Source organism: Chaetura pelagica, unplaced genomic scaffold (assembly GCF_000747805.2).
Source record: "Chaetura pelagica isolate M959 unplaced genomic scaffold, ChaPel_1.0 scaffold364, whole genome shotgun sequence".
NCBI lineage: Eukaryota > Metazoa > Chordata > Aves > Apodiformes > Apodidae > Chaetura > Chaetura pelagica.
In genome coordinates, this window is record NW_009953089.1 from 1,753,873 (window position 1) to 1,776,928 (window position 23,056).

The window sequence follows — 23,056 nt, forward strand, 5'->3', positions numbered from 1 at the left end:
AGCGGTTGCTGTGCTGAGCTGGTGTTTCATGGGAAGGTTGCTATATATGCTGTAAACTAATTTAGTTTATCTGCAGGATTCTCACTGATTGGGCTTTGAGATATTCTCCCAAATATGGGATCATCTCTGGTTTATTTCTCACCACAAAAAGTACGTGCTCTGATCTTCCAAGACAAGGCACTTTTTACACTAGAGTTGCCTTCTTTTTTTCTTGTGAAAAAGCCAAAATATGAGCCAGGCAGATTTCACATATTTTCTGTTTGTCCTGATGAGAATTGCCAGTGCTCTTGACACGTGCCAACTCTGGATGTATGTACCAGGGCCATACTATGTGCACAGCAAAGACGACCTTTTGGAAGCATGGCCAGGTGACCTCCATTTGCACCAAGCCCTGTGTGGTAGGATTTGCTGCACAGACCTATGCAAACAGGTGTCTCATGGTGCTCCCAAATCCCTGTGCAGGAAGTCGGGTGCATAGACACATGTTTCTGCTTGGGGAGCTCCAGGCACTGGTAAGGAAAACAGATCTCATGACTGCAAGGAACAAATGGAGTACATTCAAATGGATTTATTTGCAGAGTAAGGGCTGAGATTTAGATACTATGACGAGTTTGAGTGATCATGTGTATTACCACAGCATTTTCAAGATGGTGCATGTTTTTTGTGTTGTTGATTTGTTGGTTTTTTTTACTGTTATAGTTTATTTTGCTAATCTATAGACTGTTGTGTACTTTTCTGTCAAGGCAGCTCTGTTACTGTGAAAAAACCTCACGTATTTATTTTCCCCTACATTTATAAACACAAAAATGCAGAGATTGTGTATTCAGTTATAGCTCAGAACCCACTTAAAAAACAAAGCTAAATCCAATCTTTAATAACATTAGTTACAGAAATGCTGACCTGATTCTAATGCTCTCAATCATAAGTGTTCTGTAAGAGAACAGATTAACAATGCAAAAGCCAAGAAACATGAACCAGGTTGTGCTGGTCTCTTTTAAAATACATGACTCTTTTTCTTACTCCTCAGTTGGAAATCTTAAAAATCCAGGGCTCCCACCAAATATGGTTTGAGGTGCCTGCCTGGCAGCTTTCAACATGCCACTTGCCCTAGTATCTCTTTTATCAGGAAGGAGGGAACTTGTCCTAACCATGCTCTGCAATGTTGGGAGTAAGCATTCAGCACCATTTAGGTTCAAACCCCAGCAATTCAGCCTGCCTGGGTAAACCTGCCTCTGAAATAGCTGCCTTCAGTTCTTCCTGCCCTCTGCTTCACTGTTTCTCATGTGCCAGTTTCTTGGCTGGCCCAAGTACAATGTCCTTTCTACAAGAAATGGCGTCATGGCTTATTCTCAGCCTAATAAATTGGAGGAAAGATGGGTGATTTGTCTTGTTTCTTAGCTAATGACAAATGGATTGTTAATAGATTGGTTTTTATTTTGTGGTGAAGTTAAGAAGAAAAAATATATAAGTCATTGTGATGAGGAAATACTGTTAATATTGCTAAGAAGTACTTACTGGTTATAATGAATTTTATCCCTTTAGTCTGACATGATTTCTGTTACTTTTTAGCATGCAGAGAGCTGTCACTGAAAGTGGTTCAGTTCAGTTTTGCCTCCTACTAGACAGCCCTTTTTAGGAGCTCTGCTCACTTGCAGGCTTGGAGGCTTGAAGTGACCCTGCCTGAAGACTGCATGCAGATACAGTCAGTCTTCTAAGGATTCTGCAAAGTAGGTTTTCCATGCTTATACATGAGAGAGGGTAACTTACAAACATCACTGTATCTTACAAAAATGGCTTCCACGTGTAGGAAATGACTTGGGGAAAAAGATAAGTGAAGGAGTCGCCTGTTTCATCCAAATTAACCTTAATTAAATCTTAGTTAAACCTCTGGTGACATACTCAGGATGAGGAAAAGCACTATATATTCAGCTTCCCAGACAAGCCTTTCCCATGCCCTTCAGCGTATTGAGGAAGACACTGCAGCAAAAAGTCTGGGAATTGCTATTCAGGGATGAAGAAGGGCCCATTTGTGCCATTTTCCTTGAGGTAAAGCTTCATTCTCTGGACCTCCAGATTGAAGAAATTAGGTTAGTCATAAACCTGGTAACTCCTTGTCCAGACATTGGGAAGGACTAGTGTTTTTCCACTCTGCTAACATTTTGAGATGTTTTTTATTGGGTTTGGGACACAGACGTTCAGTCTGAATCTCTTTATCCCAGGTGTGAGGACCTTGTCCTTCAAAGCCTCTTCAGGCAAGTCGTTCTTTTCTTTGCATTTTTGTCCCCAGGCTTCTCTGGGGGATAGTTGAGGTCTACCTAACCTGGAATTTGCCCAAATATTTTACCAGATGTGCCTTAGCAGGGCTTGGCTGGCCTGTTGGGAGTGCTGGCCCTGTGAGAAGACTCTTGGGAATGCAGGAGAAGGAGCTTTCCTCCAGGCTGGATGTAGGATACCAAAGACATATTCCAGCAAAACCCACAGCTGGTGAAGTGGCCCATCAATGGAACACCAGCACAAAGCCTAAGATTAGTTACTTCAGCTTCATTGTTTTCCACAGTAACATGGAAATTTTGTATTCATACAAACAAACCTGACCCAGCTCACAGAAGAAATCAAGTTCAGTTAAAGTCTAGACATAAGCAAAACCTCTTCCTATGAGAAAGGGCCTTAAAGGTTTTCTGTAACAAGGTAAACCTGAAATCAAGATCAGGGTGTTACCAGAAGTGTCTGAAAGCATTCCTGAGCATCAGGACAGTTAAAAAAGGGTGAAGGTCACTTTCAAAGTGAGTAGAAAGAACCCCTGCAGCTTACAGTGTTCCATCAAGGGCAGAAACTTTTTGGATGCATCTTTTCTCTTCTACAGGAAAGCAGTTTTTAAAAAGCTGCCAAGGTTTCAAAAATGTTTTTGTGAGTAGAAAGTTTAATCATTTTAAAGAGTAGAAAATTGTTTCATAACAATGTACACTTGTAAAATTAATTATATAGCATTGAATTAGCAGTTGTAAGGAGATAACTGAATGGGGAAGTACTCAAGAGTGTGGATGATTAGAGGAGAAGAGGGAACACATGAGAAATTACAGGGAAAGTGCGAGGCCAATTAGTACAGCAAGGCTCATTTTCTTTTAGTGCTTATTTCACACGCACATACACACACACCTCTCCTGAGACCATGTCATTATTTTCCAAATGGCATTGGCCTCTTCTTGCCTGGTGGTATCGGCCAACTCTAATGATTTTCTTCTGTCACTGAACGCTTGCTTGCATTCTTCTCTTTCATTTTCCTGATCATCCTTTTCTCTGTTTTGGTGCCCATATTAGATTAATTGTACCTTTGATCTGCAACTGTTACACACACAGCTGCTCAGCATTGTCTGTGACTCTGAAACCTGAAAATTAGAAAAACAGCAATTAGAAAGATCCTCTACCAAAAACTAAACCAAAACAAAAAACCAAAACAACAAAAGCCAACAAACAGACAGCAAACAAAAACAACAACAAAAAACCCAACCAAACAAAAATAAAACAACCACACAAACAAAAAAAACCCAAACCCAAAAAAAGCCAAAACCCCACTAAAAAAAAGCCCAACATGTTTCATTTTAGTTAGGCTAGTGCAGGTATTATCTCACAGATTTTTGTTTTGTTGTGCCAGATAGTTACACAAATCATTTGCTATTGACAGGAGATAACAAATGGGCTGTTGTGAGCAAAAAGATGTCCAGTTGGGCTTTTGCCTGAGTCCTGAGCTGGGACAGAGAGACATGGGTTTGGCCCCTGCTCCATACTTCAGCCAGGTCCTCCCATCTCTCAGAGCTCACCCTCTTCTGCCCAGTTCCTCCTGTGAGAGAACTTTGTAGAGAGATCATCACGTGCAGGGTTAAATTTCAAGCCTGGTGTATTCTTTTAGCAGAGACTGAATTTTGGTTATTAGAACAGTCTTTGCCAGGTCTGAGGTTACGAAAGCCTTTTGGGAATAACCTCATTAAGATAATTAAACATCTGTGTAATTCTTTCTTTTTCCATACGTGACAAGGATTATTAAGCTGTATTTTCATGTGGCACTTGAGCCATTTTGCATGGCACGTAGAGGAGCAGACAGCAGAATGGCTTGAAAACAAAGGGACTGAATGATTTGATGTTTTCAAACAGTATGAATTTCCGATATCTGACATCATTATTAAATATTATTCTAATCAATTTACAGAACAGTGAAAAGCTTAGCTATACACAGCTTGTAAGTATGACTACTTTAGAATGCTTGTAAAGAAATAGGGAGAAAATAGCTGTTCAATGGCATGAGCTTGTATCAAAGGTAATACTTCTGGCCAATATTATTTCCCAGCATTAATTGGTACCTTTCTATAAGTCCATAATTACATTTTCTCAAAGGAAAGATGGTTTTCTTTTAAGTGAGTGGATGATCTGGGGCAGTTTGGCAGTGGGGGTTTTCCTTTGGCCTGCAGAACATGCAGATTGTTGTAGTTAAAGGTCTCTGTACCAGTACAACAAACAGAACTTTGCTCTGGCAGTTTATGCAACGAATGATAAAGGTAGATAAGCTATATGGTACAGCTATGGTTGCTTGTTATAGCAAGCAGTCTTACTTAAGGGAAATAAATATGCTTCTGTTCTCGGGAACCAATTACCAAGAATACACAGAAAAACAGTACATTTAACAAATTTTAGGATGCCCCTTTTTTGCCTTGACCTTCATGCAAGAATTGCACTGCCAAAGTCTCCCTTGCTGCCCAATGCTCTCTAATGCTCTCTGTGCCAGGTCCTCATCCATCCAGAGCCTGGATGGAACTTCTGGATGGATGATGCACAGAAGTTAGGGATTTTTCCAGACGCAGGAGTGGATTTAGCAGTGCCAGGGCTTGTATCATGTGGGACCTCCTGAAACAGTTATACTGTAATAGTTTTTATTCCTTCCTACTGGGATGAATTCCAAGCCAGTAAAAGGCAAACTGAATTAATTCAACAAAGGCATATGCCACTGGAAACTGTTTACATTTCTTAGCAAAAATGGAGTTTCCTGGTCCATTTTTTAAGATTTTTTTTTTTTTTCCCTGAAGTACAGAGTATGGTGAGTACTCTGACAAGGGTATGCTGTTGACACTGCCAAGGCTCAACATTCTTGCATTGGAAAAGACTGAAATGCTGGCTGCTTTTTATTTTGTGACATTTTATTAGGTAGGAGAGCAGGAAGCTGTAAAACTCAGATCTGTGTGTATTTTCTTCAACTGTTTTTCCAAGTTACCCAGTGTGCTGCCTATTTTTAGGCTCTTCTGCCATGACACTCAAGAGATAGGCACCAGCACTCCAGCTGTTCTGCTGTACTTCTGGTCCCAGCTGTCAGTCTAGTATGGTTTTTTGTTGGCATTGATGTTGAAGTTCTCTTAACATTGTACTTATAACCTAGAAAACACCTAAGACAACTTCTTCATAGCCAGCACAGGAATGTTCTCTGTTTTTCTGGAGTACATCACTTCTTGGGCATTCCCAACTGGAATTTTGGGGTCAGCATCAGCATGTAGGAATGGGATTTACTATTGTGACATTCAACATACTGAACACTTTCTTATCCTCACATCTGAGGTTTAGGGAGTTGGCAGGGTCAGGTGTGTTCTCCACAGTAGACTGAGTAAGAGGAGCATGGAGAGCACTGTAGAATTTAATAGTGAGCATTGGGACACCAGCCCATGCTGTGCTTGCAATGGAATTTAATTTTCTTCCCATGTAAACAGAAACATATGTTTTTGTGTTGAAACATGTGGAGGTGAAACTAAACAGAATACAGTCCTTGGAGAGAAATGAAGCAACACTTTAATGGATGTAAGGTGGTGGGAGTGCTTGGCTCTCCTACTAAGTTTTATTACATTCCATTTTTTTTGGTGTTGTCCCTTTTACCATTCCAATTAGTAACACTTACCTCACAGGCTTCATTTTTTACATGCTGTTAAATAATTTGAAATGCACTGATAAAAACCGATGCCTCGGGGCTTATGATTTTCCCAAGTTTGGCAAATAGAGAGAATATGCCTTTGCTCTAGTTTTGGAGTTGTTCTTTTCCTTATTCTTTGTTAGTCAAGGAAATGGAAAGCTCTGTCTTTAAAACAGTGTTTATTAGTAGTATGCTGTGAAGGCAAGAGCTCCCCACGTGCTGGAGGTACAACGTTGTGTGTTTGTTCTGCAAAGTGGTCCTGTTGGTAACCTTGGTAGCCTTTCTTACTGAAGTTGGAGACAACTGGCTACTCATCTCTTTTTTGATCAGTTCTATACTCAGTGCACGTCCACTTCCCCCAAACATTCCTCTGATTAGCACCTCGTTTAGGCTGCTTGCTAAAGGGCACTACCTCCATCAGCCCAGTTCTTAAAACTAGAAAGATTTCTTGCTGGGCTTGCAGCAGCCTGCAGCCTTGCTCTGTTTTCAGCAGTCAGGCAAAAAGCATTTACAATTAACCTTTACTTCCATGTTAGTTGAATTTTATTCCTGCCTATGGAGGAGTATAATCTAAATGCTATTAAAATAGAGTATGACTTCATATTATGTGACATCTGGTGACTTCCAATTATCTGTGTTTTGCCTGCCTACAGTGAAAAGGCAATTATGTTCTTCTGGTAGGATTTGCAGCAGTTTCAGAAGATATGATAATACAGTACTCAATGAGGGCAAGGAAAGGCTCACATAGGCTAAAAAGCAGAAGTCAAATGCTACATTTCAATCCTCGTTCAAATCTGAAGCTCTTTATGCTAATCCTTTCCCATTACATCCTGTTGACAGGTATTGATCAACCCCTGCCTGTTTGTTAGGAAACATGAATAAAATACAGAATCTGCTTCTGTATTTTTCTTTTATCATTCTGTCTAAAACAATTTGTCAAGTCTACATGAATTTGCACAAATTAGATGTCTTTTGAAATACGTTAATACGGAGTCTATGCTCACTGACTTCAGTACTTGCAGAACCTCTCTAGGTGTTTGTCTTCTATATGATACAGTAGTTTTAATGAGGTGTCATGTGAAAAGTGAGACTGAGTTAGTCCAACAGATCTGAGTATATTGACCAATTTTAAATTTGTTCAAAAGCTGTGGCATAATGTTGTCTTCTGTCAGTTACAACACATCCTTACATCCATCCATCTTGACAATCCATGTGCTGAAAAAGGGCTCTCCTATGCAATAACTCACCAGATTGTGACAATTCCACAAATTATGTGACATGACGCCCAACCTGTTGAGGACTTTTTATTTTAAGGTAGTTACCAATAAATTTATTTCTGAAGCCAAGTGTTACACTAAGCTTTATAATCAGGGCCATCCTGTAGTGCTGAGAAAGTGCATTTATCTGCAAACACTGATGACCCAGCAAAGAGTTTCCTTTGTTACCATGGTGAAACGACTTAGTGGGGTGCTCCACATCTGACAATAGGTGCTTGTATGATAGATTTCTAAAATTGTCTATGAGACTGTAAACACAAGCAGTAGTAAAATCCAAGCCATATGTAGCAATAAATACCATACTTCTCTGCTCTGTCTTAGACTAAAGACAAATGTAGTCCCACCCTGCAGTTAGAATACCTTTGCTACATTCTTCTATACCATGTAAGATGGACAAACTGATTTGCTTACATGTTTTTCCATACAATAATTTTATTTCCATTTAGTGACTGGTTTTGGTGTGTGTTTTATACACAGCTGACAAGAACAGCTCCAGCATGGCCACGAGACCTTCCCCTGGTAGAATGGAATGGATCATCCCACTTATTGTGGTCTCAGCACTGACCTTCGTGTGCCTCATTCTTCTCATTGCTGTACTTGTCTACTGGAGGTGAGCCTGTTTCCTTTTGGTTGGAAACTGATAACAATGTAAAATGTATTTCAGGTGGTGTTTCAATGTGGTCCTGTGGTTTTTATTTTATTAGGTGTTAACGGTGATAGATGTGTTAGCTCTCTAGATGCTGGAGCAGCTCTGTTGGTTAACTATTCAGTTATCTTAAGTATTGATTTTTGTGTCATGAAAATAAGTTGGGTAGAGCTCTAGCAATGGTAGAGCCAGCTATAATGCTGGAAAGTATTTTGACAATTAGTCCCTCTAATACAGCTATGAAAAGGTATAATTGTCTCGGCCTTCAGCAAAGATGAAAAAAAAGCCCAGAGAGACAGGACTTGGTTCTGTAGGTGGCTTTGCCACAAACCACTTGTGTCACCCTAAGCAGTTCTTCCTTTGACTGTACGTCAAAGAACTAGGGATAACATTTCACAATATATAGCAATGCTCTGAGCATGGATTCCTTAGCATTGGTGAAGTGTTTAGAAGTGCAACCTGCAAGGTCTTGAAAGAAAATATTGTCTCTTGCAAAGAGATGATGTTGTCTACACCTGTGGGCGTTGGTTCCGTAGTGGAGGCTAGGATTAACATCAACCAGTCCATCTCCATTTGATTTCATGTAAATCAAAACTTGCAGCATCTTCTTGTGCCAGAACTAAAACCTGAAAACAGCTCCTTTGTCTGATAGTGAAAATGAACTATGCATTAGTCTCACGGTAAATGTTTAGGAATCATTTCAATGTCTGATTAGTTGGGACACAGGAAAATAGCTTTGATTAGAAATAGCTGTGCATTGATCATTACATTTGCAAACCTGTTAAAAAAAATCCAAGCTGTTTTTCGGAACAGCCATTTTGCTAACAAGTAATTGGCCAAATTGTTAAGGCTGAGAATGTGTGAAAGAGTATTAATGACTAGATGACAATAGGCTTGTGAAAATAATTTCTATTAACGTTTCTAAGTAATTAACATCATTGCAAGTATGACAGTGAATAAAAGTGCACAAAAGCAAAAAAATGGAAAGGTTCTGAAGATCCCATTGTGGTGTTCTGTCCTCCAATACATGTTTCCTTCATTTGAAGGACTAAACTTGGTCACATTCAAACCAGGCAAGCCCTTGAAGGTTATGGTGTATCCTGAAGCACTGTAATGAGGGATTAGTAGTATTTATCTTGCATTGATAAAAACCACTTTTCTAGGGAGGTAAGGTTATGAAATTGAATATTAACAACTATTATAAAGAAGAATGTTGGAACCTCTCAGTGTTTGAAAACATTTCCATTTCCTGCAATTTCATTAATGGATTGGGAGGAATAATTGCAAAATTAGTGTTTAGTTTGCTCTCAGAGCAACAATACCATTCCTGAGAAGAACTACAGTTGAAAAGTGCTGACTAATAGTTAAGAGACTAGTTTGTTATAAATATTGGCTTGTATTATAGATCATATATTAATCAGATGTAAAATTAAGGTATGTTAATTAAAGCCAAACACTTTTTGTCTTCAAAATTCCTAATCATCCACCTCTTAAAATTGTTACTTTCTTTGTCATAACAAATATGAACATAAATCAAGGAAGATACATGTACAAAGACTTTAACTGAAACCAGATTACTTTTTCTGTAGCATTCAATGTTTTGCATACAGACAGCCATTGTTTCTTATTTGCTCTCCATAACATGCATGAGTATTTAACATTCACTGGTGCCTTTGGTAGTTTTACAAGCATTGTCATTAAAACCCTTGACTGCAGTAGATCAATTTTTGTGTATGATTGATACTAATAAAAAAATAATTAAAAAGATGGAGATTAAAAATTAATATAGACATGGAACATGTAGCAATCAAAAGATTTTTAAAAATATGAAGCAACAATCCAAGGAACAATAAACAAACTTGAGAGTCCAACTCCCCCAACAAAACAGGATTCCCTAGAACGTTTCCTGGGACTGCATCCAAGTGGGTCTTGAATGTCTCCAGAGAAGGGGACTCCACAACCTCCCTGGGCAGCCTGTCCCAGTGCTCTGTCACTCTCACTGTAAACAAGTTTTTCCTCATATCTAAATGAAACTTCCTGAGTTCCAGCTTGTGCCCGTTGCCCCTTGTTCTGTCAGTGGGAACTGCTGAACAGAGTCTGGCTCCATCCACTTTGCATCCACCTTTAGATACTTGCAGGCATTAATAAGGTCTCCTCTCAGGCTAAATAGGCTAAAGCCTCTCAGCCTTTTCCAGGCTAAAGAGTCCCAGCTCTCTCAGCCTTTCCTCATAAGGGGGATGCTCCAATCCTCCTGATCATCTCTGTTGCCCTTCACTGGACTGTCTCCAGTAGCTCCCCATCTCTCTTGAACTGGGGAACCCAGAACTGGATGCAGTATTCCAGATGTGGCCTCACCAGGGCAGAGTAGAGGAGGAGAAGGACCTCCCTCAACCTACTTGGCCACACTCTTCCTTATGCTCTCCAGAATTCCATTGGCCTTCTTGGTGGCAAGGGCACATTGCTGGCTCATGGATAATTTGCTCTCTACCAGGAATCCTGGATCTTTCTCCTTGGCACTGCTTTCCAGCAGGTCCACCCCTAACCTATATTAGTTTATGGGGTTCTTCCTCCCCAGGTGCAGGACCCTATACTTTCCCTTGTTGAACCTCATTAGGTTCCTCTATGCACCGCTCTGCAGCCTGTCCAGGTCATGCTGGATGGCAGTACAGCCCTCTGGAGTGTCAGATACCTCTCCCAGTTTGGTATCATCAGCAAACTTGCTGAGCATACACTCTATCCCTTCTTCCAGGTGTGCCATTTTCAGTGTGATTACCCTGCCTTAGAAAAAATAAAATGTTCATCTCTGTGAGTGTTTGAAGTAAGGAAAAAAATGGATCCTCAAACACTGCAGAGTCTAATTCACAAGTTTGAAAGGAACAAGCACTTTCAGGAAGAAATATGTAGCTTTAAATGTAATGGGCAACATATGGAATAATTTGCTAAATAACTCCATCAAAACAAATGACATGAAAACAAGTTTGAGACACATTTTTTGGTGAGAGAAACATGGTATTGAAGTGCACACTTCATAACACTTGTTATGAAAGGATAATCCTCAAAGGGACAGGCGTGCTGGGCCCTCTTACACGGCAGTTCTTTGTTTTGGTGTGGGAAAAAGCATTACAAAACAAAACTCAGAGAACTAGAAAATACAGAAGAGATGTGGTTACCCTTTGGCAATACATGGTTACCCTTTGACAATACGTTTTGAGGGTAAAACAAATTATATTTTCACTTTAGTGTGTTTGAACAGTTGTGGGATTAGATGATTTGAGACCAGAGGTGACTTAAATAGAACAATGAAGCGGAGGGAAGCCTTCTGCTTGTTTGCATTGCATCAGGGCCCTGTTATCCAGGGACCAAAATAAAGAGTTGGAGAGGTTGCTTGTGATGGTTTGGCAAAGCATTTGTCTCTGTTTGGATCCTTTGTAACTCATTATGTGATACACCAAAAGTTTTGTGATGATGCCTTGTTAAAAGGAGCCTTCATTTTCTGTTCCCTTTATTTAAAGAGAAGAGTGATAGGAAGCAGTCACTGTTTGATGAAGCTTTTTCTTTCTTTATCTGTTGAGCTTCCATGCTGTGTTCATTAGAGACTTCTTGTAATTGAATATCTTTGGAAATGATCTGTGCAGTTTCTGAACAAGACTCCCTTATTTGCAGAGGTAATTTGCTGTTCTCAGTTCCTTTTCCGTGTGGATCCTGGACAAATGGCAAAAGGATACAATTGATGTTGAAGAGAAAGGATCACTTCCATCTTTTTAGCATGATGGCCATCTCAGTAATGAAAAGGGATGGGAACTTGCAGGCAAGCAGCAGCTCTGAATTACCTTTCTATAGGGTTTCCTGAATTCAGTACTTTTAATGCCACTGCTGTGCAGAAGGCTATGTGATTTTGTAGAGTGGAAAATAAACTAGGTCAGCATAATTGAGGCTGCAAAATTGCAGTGCCTGATCTCCCAGGACAATGAGGAGAGCACTGTCATGAGATGACTAGGAACTACAAATTTGGCTGGGGCTGGTTGACAGTTGGGCTTCCTGGGCAGGAGGGACAATGATAGCTGTAATTTAAGTTTACTTCTGTGCATCTTTGTTCCACTTGAGGAAAAGCTGGCCTGGGTAATCCTTGAGCTGTCTTGGACACAAAGGGGACTGTTGCTCCCAGAACCTCTTAGTACTTGAAACTTACTTCTTTCAGCATCAAGTTGAGATTTTGAGTCTTAGCAGCCAGAAAAGGTGAGGAGACCAGATCCTCAGTTTACTCAACATGTAAATTCAACATTCAATTGAATGTTGTGGCAGTGGCACAGAGGTACTTCTATGCTGAAAGAGTGGTCAGGCACTGGAACATCCTGCCCAGGGAGGTGGTGGAGTCACCATCCTTGGAGGTATTCAAGAAACATGTAGATGTGGCACTTCAGGGCATGCTGTAGTGGCCGAGGTGGAGGGTTTTTTGTGAGTAGTTTTGGTGGAGTGTGTGGTTGTGCTTGTCTGGGGTTTTTTTGTGTTGATGGTTGGAGTCGGTGATCTCAGAGGTCCTTTCCAACCATGACAATTCTGTGATTCTTTTTCTGCTTTCATTTCTTTCATACAGGTTGCTGAAATTGTGTGCTGTATGCACAACCACTGAGTATTTCTGAGAACTATTCACTGGAATTTTAGGATCTTTCACTGGAGCACTAATAGCTCATGAACATATAATCTATGTAGAATCTATTCTATGATTCTACAGCCCATTAAAACATGTGCGTGTGTCCCAAGGTACGGTTTCCCAAGTGTGTTCTTTTTGCATTTCTGAGTATTTTTTTGCATCTATGGTTTTATACCCAGACTCAATACCATGAGATCCTTCTGCACTTCCTCAAACTCAATTTAAAACTTGACTTGGTTTGTCTGCAGTCTTTGCCATTGTTACTCTCACAGCCTTTTTGTACAACCTCTGGAAACTGCAGAGTATTTAGTAATCACCTCCAAACTATTTAGGGATTGAGTGTGACTGAAGTGGTTTTTTTCAACAAGGCAAGTTCCTGTAGCAGGCTGAGCCAACAGTATGGCTTGAAACATGCCTCTTCTAGCACTTCCACTCTGTGCTGTTGCAAATTGAACAAGTCCTGAGTATTGGCACTCTAAGGGAAAGCCAGGGTCAGTGCCACTTTCTTTTTCACAGAGCTGTAGGAGGGTCACTAGAGTTGGGAAATCAACTAAAATACTTTGATACACAGTGACTTCTGTCACTTTAGAAAAAACTCATATTTTAGGAGTGACAGTGACCTACCACTGTTTGTTTTCCATTCTGGTTTTTAATCTAAGCGCTACAATGCTGTAGTCTGTGGTTTCAAAAGAAAAAAAAAAGCAGAGAATATTAAGAAGCAATTAAGATTTTAGAGTTTGGCCAACAGCAACTTTTAAATGGGAACTAAATTATAGCCATTTCTCATTTTCAGCTAAGAGGAAGAAAGTAAATCACAACTCTAGCTGGAGAGTTTCTTTTTCTTTCCTTTCAGCAGGTACCATAATTCACCTCTGAATTATTGCCACCATCAACATCGTGATCCTGAAGACAAAGCAGGAGTATTGTATTGCATTTCTTCTTAAATCAAGCAGTTTATACAGTGCTAATATGTTTACATTCAGGAGGGATTTTTGAAACAACACAGCTGCTGCCTTTCAAAGAGCAAGCAAACTTGCATGGCTTGTTTATAGTCATGTATATATGAGAAAGCTTGGGAAAAAGATGCCTTTAATTTTCCTTGGACAAAACCCTATAGAATTTAGTAGACAGTAGGAGTTTCTTAGGTTTTTATTAAGCATCCTGTTGAATTGAACAGAATCTTTGGGAGTTCTGTATCAGAGCATCTTACTTCTCTGGCAGTGCCTTTCTCTGCAGAAGAAATTACATTGAAAATCAACCAGATCTGGGTTCTTTTTCTGACTTACTCATTGATTTTCTGTGTGACCCTTGGCCAAGTCACTTACAGTTTGACAGTTGAACTCAGTGGCAAAGACCTCACTGGGAACAAGCTCAGGTGTTCAATATTTCAGCATCCAAGTTCTGTGAGTGGTAAAACAGCACTGAGGAAGGTTGATCAGCTGTATTTGTGAACCAGCTTGTAATATAGAAATGAAAGTGCAATAAAAGGCCAAGAACTGTTGTAATTACCATGTCTAATAGCTGTGCCTTGGAAAAGTGCCTTTTGGTGTTAAATTCTGGGGAACTTGTAAAGCTCCATAGCTAAGACAGTGTTAAAACATCATTGAGGAAAAAAAAAATAATAACTTCTGCCTGTAGCAGGTTGTAAAAAGTGCTGAAATTGTTATTTGAACCTATCTCTAGGTTTTATTTTATGAGTACACAATGTGTTGTTCATCTACTGTACTGATTGAAAAAGGAACATTGCAAATTTACAGACCATTGTAATATTGCTTGCTTACAATGATAAAAGCTGCTTTCAGCTAACTCTAAAATAATTGTGATTCTTCTCATTTTCTGACTCACAGAGGATGCTAGGTGGTAGCACTTTCTGAGAGCCTGTCTGTTGATTTTAAGAATGCCTCAGGTGCCCTTGCATGGGTGTTTATTTCAGCAGCAGCAGTTCAAGCAACCTCTTTCATTCCTGCCCTTGTTCTACCCTCTGTGATATCAATGCAAATGTTTGTACAACCACGTGAGGAGCTGGATTGAGAAATAATCCGTGGTTTGTTGTGTTCTGGGGTTATTTTTGTTGGTTTTTTTTATAAAAAAGAGAGGTGCTTTTGTACCCTGATTTAAGCCAGATTACTTCCCAGTGTGCTCGATGTAGTAACCTGAGTTGTACCAGCATAGCTGAGGAAACAGCATGAGGCAGGAATGAGCAGGCAGGATGGGGATGCTCACGCTGACACTGCCCCCAGTGATTCCTGAGGACCATATCCAGGCACTTGTGCTCATCTTGGAGATGACGGTGCCCCAGAGCACAACCCATGTCAGCAAAGGCAGTGAGGAGAATTAGCCAACAAGCGCAAGAGATTTCCTAAGCCGGGAGATGGGCAACATGACAGGGAGATGAGAGAAAACACAGAGGTGAGTGCTGTGTCCTTCACAGTGTGTCTGAAACCTCTTGCAGCTTTCACTTCCTTTTAAGTGACCTGCTCTTACTGGACAGGGCATACCATGCCTTTGCTTTCCCCTGGGAATAGCCATGTCTAGTCTTGTGTGATGAGGTATGAAGAGTCTCAGTGGGATAGGGAATGGGGCAGATCACTGCCTGGGAAATGGGATGTAGCCCTGCCTGACTTGGAGCCCTCTGATCTCCCTGTCTCAACCCAGCCATGCTCTAGTGGGCATGGTGGGATTTTTTTTTCTGGGTTAACAGTTAAACTTAAAGGTCTTTTCCAACCATGATGATCCTGTCATTCTGTGAAAAGCACTTCATCTTTTATTGCAGAAGATCCAGGTTGTGTTTGGTTTTGCCACTGCTGGAGGTAGAAGTACTGAAATATTGGGCCTTTTTTGCACTGTATCTCAAAAGAGCTGCTGGTTTTCATTAGAGGGGAGCAGGTCTGTGATCAGCTCCCTCTTATCCCGCACAGGGAACTGATCTCATCCTCTGGGCTGGCAGCAGGCAGCTTTCTTTCAAGCCTACGGGCTTTCAAGAAGCTCAAGTAGGCTGCTGGTTGCTTGTTCTAGCTCTTGGCATCCTTCTTTGAGCACTCGTCAGCCTTCCGTTACGAGGAAAATCAGTATGAAAACTTCTGACAGCATCTCTGCTCCTCCATTTGGCACCGTGCAGCCTGGGGGGAGGGAAGAGAAAAGCCCTTGGGAAGATCCACTGACACCAAACCCTGGGGTGCTGCTGCTGTTCCTCCTGTTGTCAGCTCCTGGGCTTTCATTCTCCCTGCTTGTCAGGAGCTGCAAAGGATCTGGCCTGGCTGTTCCACAGTGGTGGGACCCCAGGGTGTCCTCTGTGCAGGAAGGGCTGAGGCAGGTGAGCACAGCCGAGTGTGGGGCAGCCTGGGACTGCACACCCCTCACAGCCCTTCCTTCCCAAGCACCTTCTCGCTCAGTAATCATTTCCCAAATGGCTACTTTCAGTCCTTTCAGAAATCACAGGAGTTGTGAGTTGTTATAGTAACAGACCCCATGCTGCTGAATTGGCCCTGAGATGCCCATTTTGGGATTTTGAACAGAATAACTCGTTCTCATTAGAAAAAAAAAGAGACAGATTTGCAGATGGGAAGTTGCTTTTTAAGCATGCTGGATGAACTGTTAAGAGCTAAGCTGTGGAAAGGGGCATGTTACTTTTACTCTTCCTTAATTAAGACAAGGTTTTCTTTTTCTCATAAACCAGAATTCTTCAGAATTTCCGTATCCTCACTGGCCAGTAGTGAGCTACCACCTCACAAACCAACAGGTTTTGTCTTGAGAAAGGAAAGAAGTTGGAGAGGAACTTGCCAAGCTTAAATGCAGATTAGTGGTGATATCTACAAAATTTAAAAAATTTTTAGTAGTTTTAGACCTAATTATACAGCATCAGGAGCAACATCAAAAATCAGCAAGCCTGGGAACATCCCAATTCAAGGAAGTGACACAGTCAGGTTCAGGTTTAAGCCTGAGCAGTCCCATTGATGTTGACAGAGCGATTCCTGAATAACTGGTATCAGCTAAATTACCCTATGCCCTTGTAAATTTGAGTCCACATGACTGAGGAACCTGTATTACCTTAAATAGGTTCTCGAGAGTATGCAGTTGAAATAAGAAGTTACTTCTTGCCAGGTATTCAAAGCCAGTTTCTGCCTGTGTCCCTCATGTCCAGCCTTCACCTGAATTTCATGAAGCTGTCCTGTCAATGAAAAGCAAATCCAGATTTCTAGCAGGTTAGTATATCTGCAGGTGTAAATAAAAGAGGATTATGGTTGTTGTTGTGCGAGATACCTTTTCTATGAGGAAGTTGGTTAGACCAGATGGGTAGGTAGGGTTGTTAGCAGAGAGGGAAAGCAAGTGCTCTAGTACATGAAAGGGGAACACATGATCTTCTCCACCCATCGTGCTGGGGATGAGGAGTCTTTGGTATAAATTGCAGCAAGAGAGAAATTTAGGTTTGAAATTAGAAAAAGCTTCATGATAGGAAAGGCAATAAAGCAGTGATCTACAGAATTTCCATAATTTCCAGGTTCCAAAACAAAATTAAGCAGCGATTCCTCAGGAGCACTGCAGTAGTCACTGCCCCTGCATGGGAACTTCAAGGGCTGATCTCCACAGCTCTGTAAAGGAAGCTTTAAAGCACACATGCAAACATGAGAGAACAGGAGGAATGATGTAGTGTACTAAATTATCCTGTAAATCACAGACTAGAAGCTTGAAAAAGTGTGTGGAAGACACAGTTTAAATGCATCAAGTTTAAAGTGAATGACGTGAAGATGATAAAAAAGCATCTAAAAGCTGGAGGGAGGAAAGAGGGAGGGCTCTAGCTTTGGAGAGAGAGTGAAGGAAGATACAAATGGGCAAGAAAGAAAGTGCAAAGGCAGATTGCAGAGGACAACTTTTCCAGAAGACTCACAGGTAGGTGGAAAAAAAAAACATTTGGAGTTTTCTTCCATCTGTTCTTTGGCAGAAAGGAGCCTTAAAGTAGGGAAGAGTTAAGAGTACAACAGTGAGGTGAAGTTTAAAAACAAAAAAAAGAGAGGAGAAGGGGTTGGTGTAACTGTGGTTTGTTGCCCCCATTGTGTGTTATCACATCGTACTGCACATGTCAATACTGCCCCATTTTCAGCAGTGAGTGCCAACATGAGGCCACCTCAGTCCCAAGGGCAAAGACCCTGTGAGCAAGCACTGAGGGTGGCTGACATTGAGACATTCCCAGAGAGGTTGTTATGTGAAAGTATTTTCTTGCAAAGGATATGGAGAATGGTGATTGCTCAAAGAACCAAGATTCTACAGCTGTGAAACCACCTGTCCCAAAATCCAGCAGTCCTGGTACCTGCTGGATTTGGGTTATCTTTAATGGTAACTTTAAATGAGAATTCTCACTCTGAAACTGCAGGAATTCTTCAGCTCCTGGGATGTTCATAACTTGTGGGTCAGTTGTGTGAACATCTTTTCTGCAGGGACTTTTAGAAATGTGGCCATTGAACTCAGCGGGAGCCCAGATCTGCATCATCTTTATTTTAAAAGATAATATCAAGCATGCAATCAGAACTCAAACAACAGAAGAATACACAGTTCCATTGTGGAAGACTAGAATTCAAAATATCATGTTGGCGACCTTGAAAACTCTCAAACAAACAAAAGTATACTTTGTCATTTCTAATTAACTCTAAGATATCCCATAGGAGCTGAGACATTTAGGCTCTGCCTTGCACACAGGCTGTCCCATTCATTAAGGAGGATGAAGTTTATGCAAAATTCTGGGCAGCAAGTTGGAAAACTACTGTTGATACCCTCCTCACTGCTTTGTTTAGAGGTGTAGAAAGTTTTCCCCAGCGTTTTCAGAAACCCCTTCTTCTACAGAGGGAGTAAAGGGGAGCAGGCGAGGGCAGCTGAGATCAGGCAATGAGGGATCTGTGCCACGGCTGCAATTGATCTTTCTGGTTTGTTTCTGTGGAAGTAATTACATAGATTAATTGCAGACATTTTATTTCTGGAAATACCTTCCCTAGTTTTGCTGTAATGGTGAGGTCTTGGAAAAAAAGTGTGGTGACTGGATTAAAGATAGACGTTTACAAGACATAATTTTTAATTCATATTTTTTAAATATTAAAATATTCTAGTTAAGTTCCATTAAGAACTGGTTTGTGGGTGCTGAGAAATACTAGGCCATGAGGAATGTGTTTTCTTATAAGCACAGCAGTAGAGGGAACCACTGGCTTTTCCTGCTCATCTGTCAGGTCTTTTGTAAGCTCTTCTACAGGAAACTTCTATACAACTTTAACATTTTTTAACTCTGTTTTTTAAAGCTATAATAGTAGTTTGATAGAGAAACAAACTTCACAAATGCTTTCTGTGAAATTAAATCACTTTTAAAAGAAGGCTATTTTCATAAGAAGGTGGATATATTATTTTCCTGTTTGCTGCCAGCTCAATGAAACCATTTATTAACCCGTTGTTGTTTGATCTGTTGGTAGTTTATGTTTTCCATCGATCTGTTGCTGGTTTGTATCTTTTCTATAATATTCTTGGTCTGAGAGTATGTGTTAAATTGTATACAGGTATCTCTGGAGTAGATTCCCTCTCATAAATTGGTAGGTTCAGAGCTAGAGGAATGTCTCAGACAAACTGTGAATGCAATATTCTATAATACAAGTAGATGTACCCAGAGGGAACAGCATACCTCTGCTGTGAAACTGTGAATTAACCACAGCAACCAGATAAATTATATTTTTTTTCTCTCTCTCTCCTTGTAACCATAAAATATAGCTATTGAAGGGCCCTGTGCTGTCCTCAGTCCCACAGCAGCTTTTGGACAGGCATTAGCACTAGCTATTTCACAGCAGGATGTGGTCTGAGTGTAAAATTATAGGGTAAGAATATTAAATCAATGCAGCAATCTTAACTCCTTGGGTATACATTAGGAATCAAGTAGACTAGTAAAACAATAACAAGCAGAGGTGGGCTTAATTTTACTTTTCTTAAAATAAAGTGCCAACCTGTGCAACTCTGGAAAAAACAATGTCTTGGAATGCACCACACATGTTGTGCTGCTATTACAAATGCTGCAAGTCTGTGAATTCATTCCATTTCATGTAGGACACTGAGTTTGATTAAAAGAAAACATTTCCTCTATTGCTATGAAGAGCATGTATTTTCCTTTACTGACTCACAGGTTAAAATCCATTTGAGTTCTAATTTTTAAGCTGAAAGTGGCATAGGTCTGGTTCTTGATTGGTGGATTGTTTCATGTTTTGGAAATCCTGTATTTTTCAAAATAGTACAAAAACATTTTGAAATATCCTACAAAGATATTTCTAAAGCATCAGAAATAAGCTCAATTTGAATTTAAAAAAATATTGTTGATGTTAAAAACAAAAATAAATCAAAACATTTGACATAAAATATGTCAAACATGTCAACATTAATAATTACAAATGTTCTGTTCACTGAAGGCTCAAGTTTGTTATTTATTTTCCTTCTGATCAGATTATCAGTTAAATGGATATATTTCTGTGCAGTGATTCACTCTCTAAAACCATTTTTTGAACAACCATCAGAAAGTTTCCAGTGAGTGCTGGTAAAATTCCTCATGTTTTGTAGCAGCAGGAGCTTATCTCAATCTCCCCCATGTCAAATACACTTTAAGCTGTTACAGATCAAGGCATGTTCTGTCATGCCACGGGTTGGACTCAGGGCTGCGATGCCAAATCCCTAAGGATTGGGGCTTCTCCAAGTCATGTATGAAGGGATGACTTTCCTTTTGCACAGGCATGACGCTGGAGAATCCAGGTGCTCCTCAGCTGGAGCAAATCCCTGACTGGCAGTGGTCAGAGATAGGGAATGGAGTTTACCCCTGCTGATGGATATTTGGCAGAAATTTGGGGTAAACATCAGAGAAAACTTCTTTGCTGTGAGAGTGACAGAGCCCTGGGACAGGCTGCCCAGAGAGGCTGTGGAGTCTCCTTCTCTGGAGACATTCCAACCCCCCTGGACACGTTCCTGTGTGATGTGCTCTGGGTGACCCTGCTCTGGCAGGGGGGTTGGACTGGATGATCTTTCGAGGTCCCTTCCAACCCCTAGGATTCTGTGATTCTGTGTGTGTGAATGGGAGTGAGAGAAGAGCCCTCTGCAAGGCAGACTGAAGGAGTGCATCTCCTAAACCCATCGTGGGAAATGACATCTGCCAACCTCACAGTTCACCAGGAGCCGAGGGGTCTGTCAGAGAGGAGGATTTTATGGGGTTAGAGAAGTGACCAAAGTAAAGTGGCCTGCAAGCTTTCTGGCTGTTCTCCAGCTTTTCTTAAAGTTTTTATTTCCCCAAACCCGTTTCACTAATGCTGAGAGGAGGAGCTTGGAGGGATGAGCACCACAAGAGCAGAGGATGGTGACCTGGGATGTGAGGGAGCCAGGAAGAGAAAGGGAGACAGAGCTTAACAGCCTCTCAAACATCAGGGGCATTTATTTGGTTTCCATCTGCCAAAGTTACTCTGAATATGCTTTGTGATATTGAGGGGTGTGTATACCTTATAAGCAATAATACCTTATTAGAGAAAAAACTAATAATTATTAATAATTAATACCATTTGCACACACAAATCACCATCATTTGAGTGATATTTAACATTGAATCCATCTAGGCAAAGCAATTGTAGCTCATTGGAGATCAATCCTTATGAATAAAAAAGTTGAAAGGTTTTTTTAAATTATTTGAGCCAACAAAATACTCTCTTTTTGTTCTGAGACTGTGGAAGCAAAGTTTCTGCTTTCCAAAGGAAAATACAGTAATTAGGAAATTTGCAAATGGGAATTAGCCTATGTTGGTCTTCGTCTTTATTTATGTCATTAAATGGAGTCTTTAATTAGCATATATATTATTCATGTTTCAATATAATCCATTTTATAAGTCCGAGTTCAAATTTTAAAAATTAAAATGGGCTTCATGCACCCTATTGTTCACATGCAAAGCAGCTAACACAGATGTATAGATATGAGGTGAATTGAAACATTCATATTTCATAAGGATGCAGTCTGTGTTTTCTGAAATTATGGCTTGAACTCCTATTTTCAACTTTTTCTCATTTGCATACATATTAGTCCTTGTTTAAATGATGTGTTAATTCTATTCATTAGACTTCAGTGAATGCTTCTAACTCTCCTGATAATCAAGCATAGGTCCCTGGAAAGCAAATTATGGACTTTCATGTTGCAAAACCCATTGCAAACGTGACATTTATCACTGCAAAGCCAACTCACGTGGAGCACTTGGCTGCAGTCAGGAGGGCAGAACCCTTTTTCTTATGCTCACGGCAATGATTGTTATCTGTGAATAAGGACCTGGCACCAGGTCCCTGAGCTCTCTTCAGAGATGATTTTGACACTTCACAACTGCACCACCCTCTTGATGGGAAAAATGCCAGTTCACCTCTTTTGGGGGAGAAATAATAACTTCACTCAGGTCCTCACAGGAATGGCTTGAAGCAAACAGGCGATCAGGAATCTCCTGTTACACATAATGTGGTGGTGGAGACAAAAATGTGGGGACCTACAAGGGTTCTACGGCTCTCTGGAGTGTATTTGGCTGTCAAAACAGGAGCTTGCAGGTTTGCTTTGCTGCTGTTCACAATGCATTTGTGCTTTAAAATCTGCAAAACGGAGGTCCTGAAAGCAAAAGCACAAGGGTGGAAGCAGTGCAGTAGGAGTCCTTTTTATGGGTCTCTAAGCCAGATCCTGTCACAAATGTGGGAAGAAAAGGGGCAACAAAATAGCTTAGAGTTAGGTGTCTGCTGTGCACATGGGTTCGCCAGGCTGTGACAATTCATCTTTTTAATTCTAGGTATAAAAACATTGTTATCCCAGTGGTAAACCTGAAGTGATCATCTTGCAAGGTTTTATGTTGATGGGGTGAACCCTGAGAGGTGCCACACAGGGAGTTGCCATGTGTGCTCTGATTAATAAAAAAATTGATGGGAGGAAGAAAGATTTTTCTGCCATCACTGCAAGGAAATGCTTGACATCTTTAAAGGCCCATAAGTTTAGTTTCCATCTGTTTTTTGCAGAGTCTGGGCCTTTTCAATAGCAGTGCTGATGTGCTGTAGGGAATTAATTTAGCTCTTTTTGTGGCAGCAGAAGGTTAGAGTTCAACATCACTGGTTTTGCTATCCACAGAGCTACATGGAACAAGTTCCCTGATGTGGAGTTTAAAGGAATAGGTGGAGATTCCTAGGAAGAGGCCTGTTGTCCCTTCAGCATAGTTTTATTCAAGGTGCATAGAGTAAGAGAGCAGAAGAGAAGAAATCACAGTATTTGATATACATTTTCAGCAGCTGCTTCATCTCACCATGTCTGAATGTGTGATCTCACTCTCAGGAGCATTCTGCAAGAGAAGCAGCTGGGAACTTCTGAGCATACAAGAAATTCCCATTTCACCAGCATCTGTGACAATCCAAGCTGTAGCCAGGCCTGTGGGGAAATGAAAATCTGCGGTTTATTGTGACTCTGAGACTTCGGTGGGTTGCAGCGTTGTCTACAGGATTTGAGGGTGCATTTGGATGTTCTCTCTTTCC

The 23,056-nt window shown here is 40.7% G+C and overlaps 1 protein-coding gene across 1 annotated transcript in view; it reads left to right on the top strand.

Moving 5' to 3' along the window:
* The window catches only part of PTPRG (protein tyrosine phosphatase, receptor type, G), a gene marked incomplete at its 5' end in the record, with an annotated part of 313,696 nt that overhangs the window by 237,030 nt on the left and 53,610 nt on the right, over window positions 1–23,056 (top strand). The window contains 2 exon segments of the mRNA XM_009997037.1: window positions 7,699–7,850; window positions 18,305–18,372. Coding sequence (XP_009995339.1) covers window positions 7,699–7,850; window positions 18,305–18,372 — 220 coding nt within the window.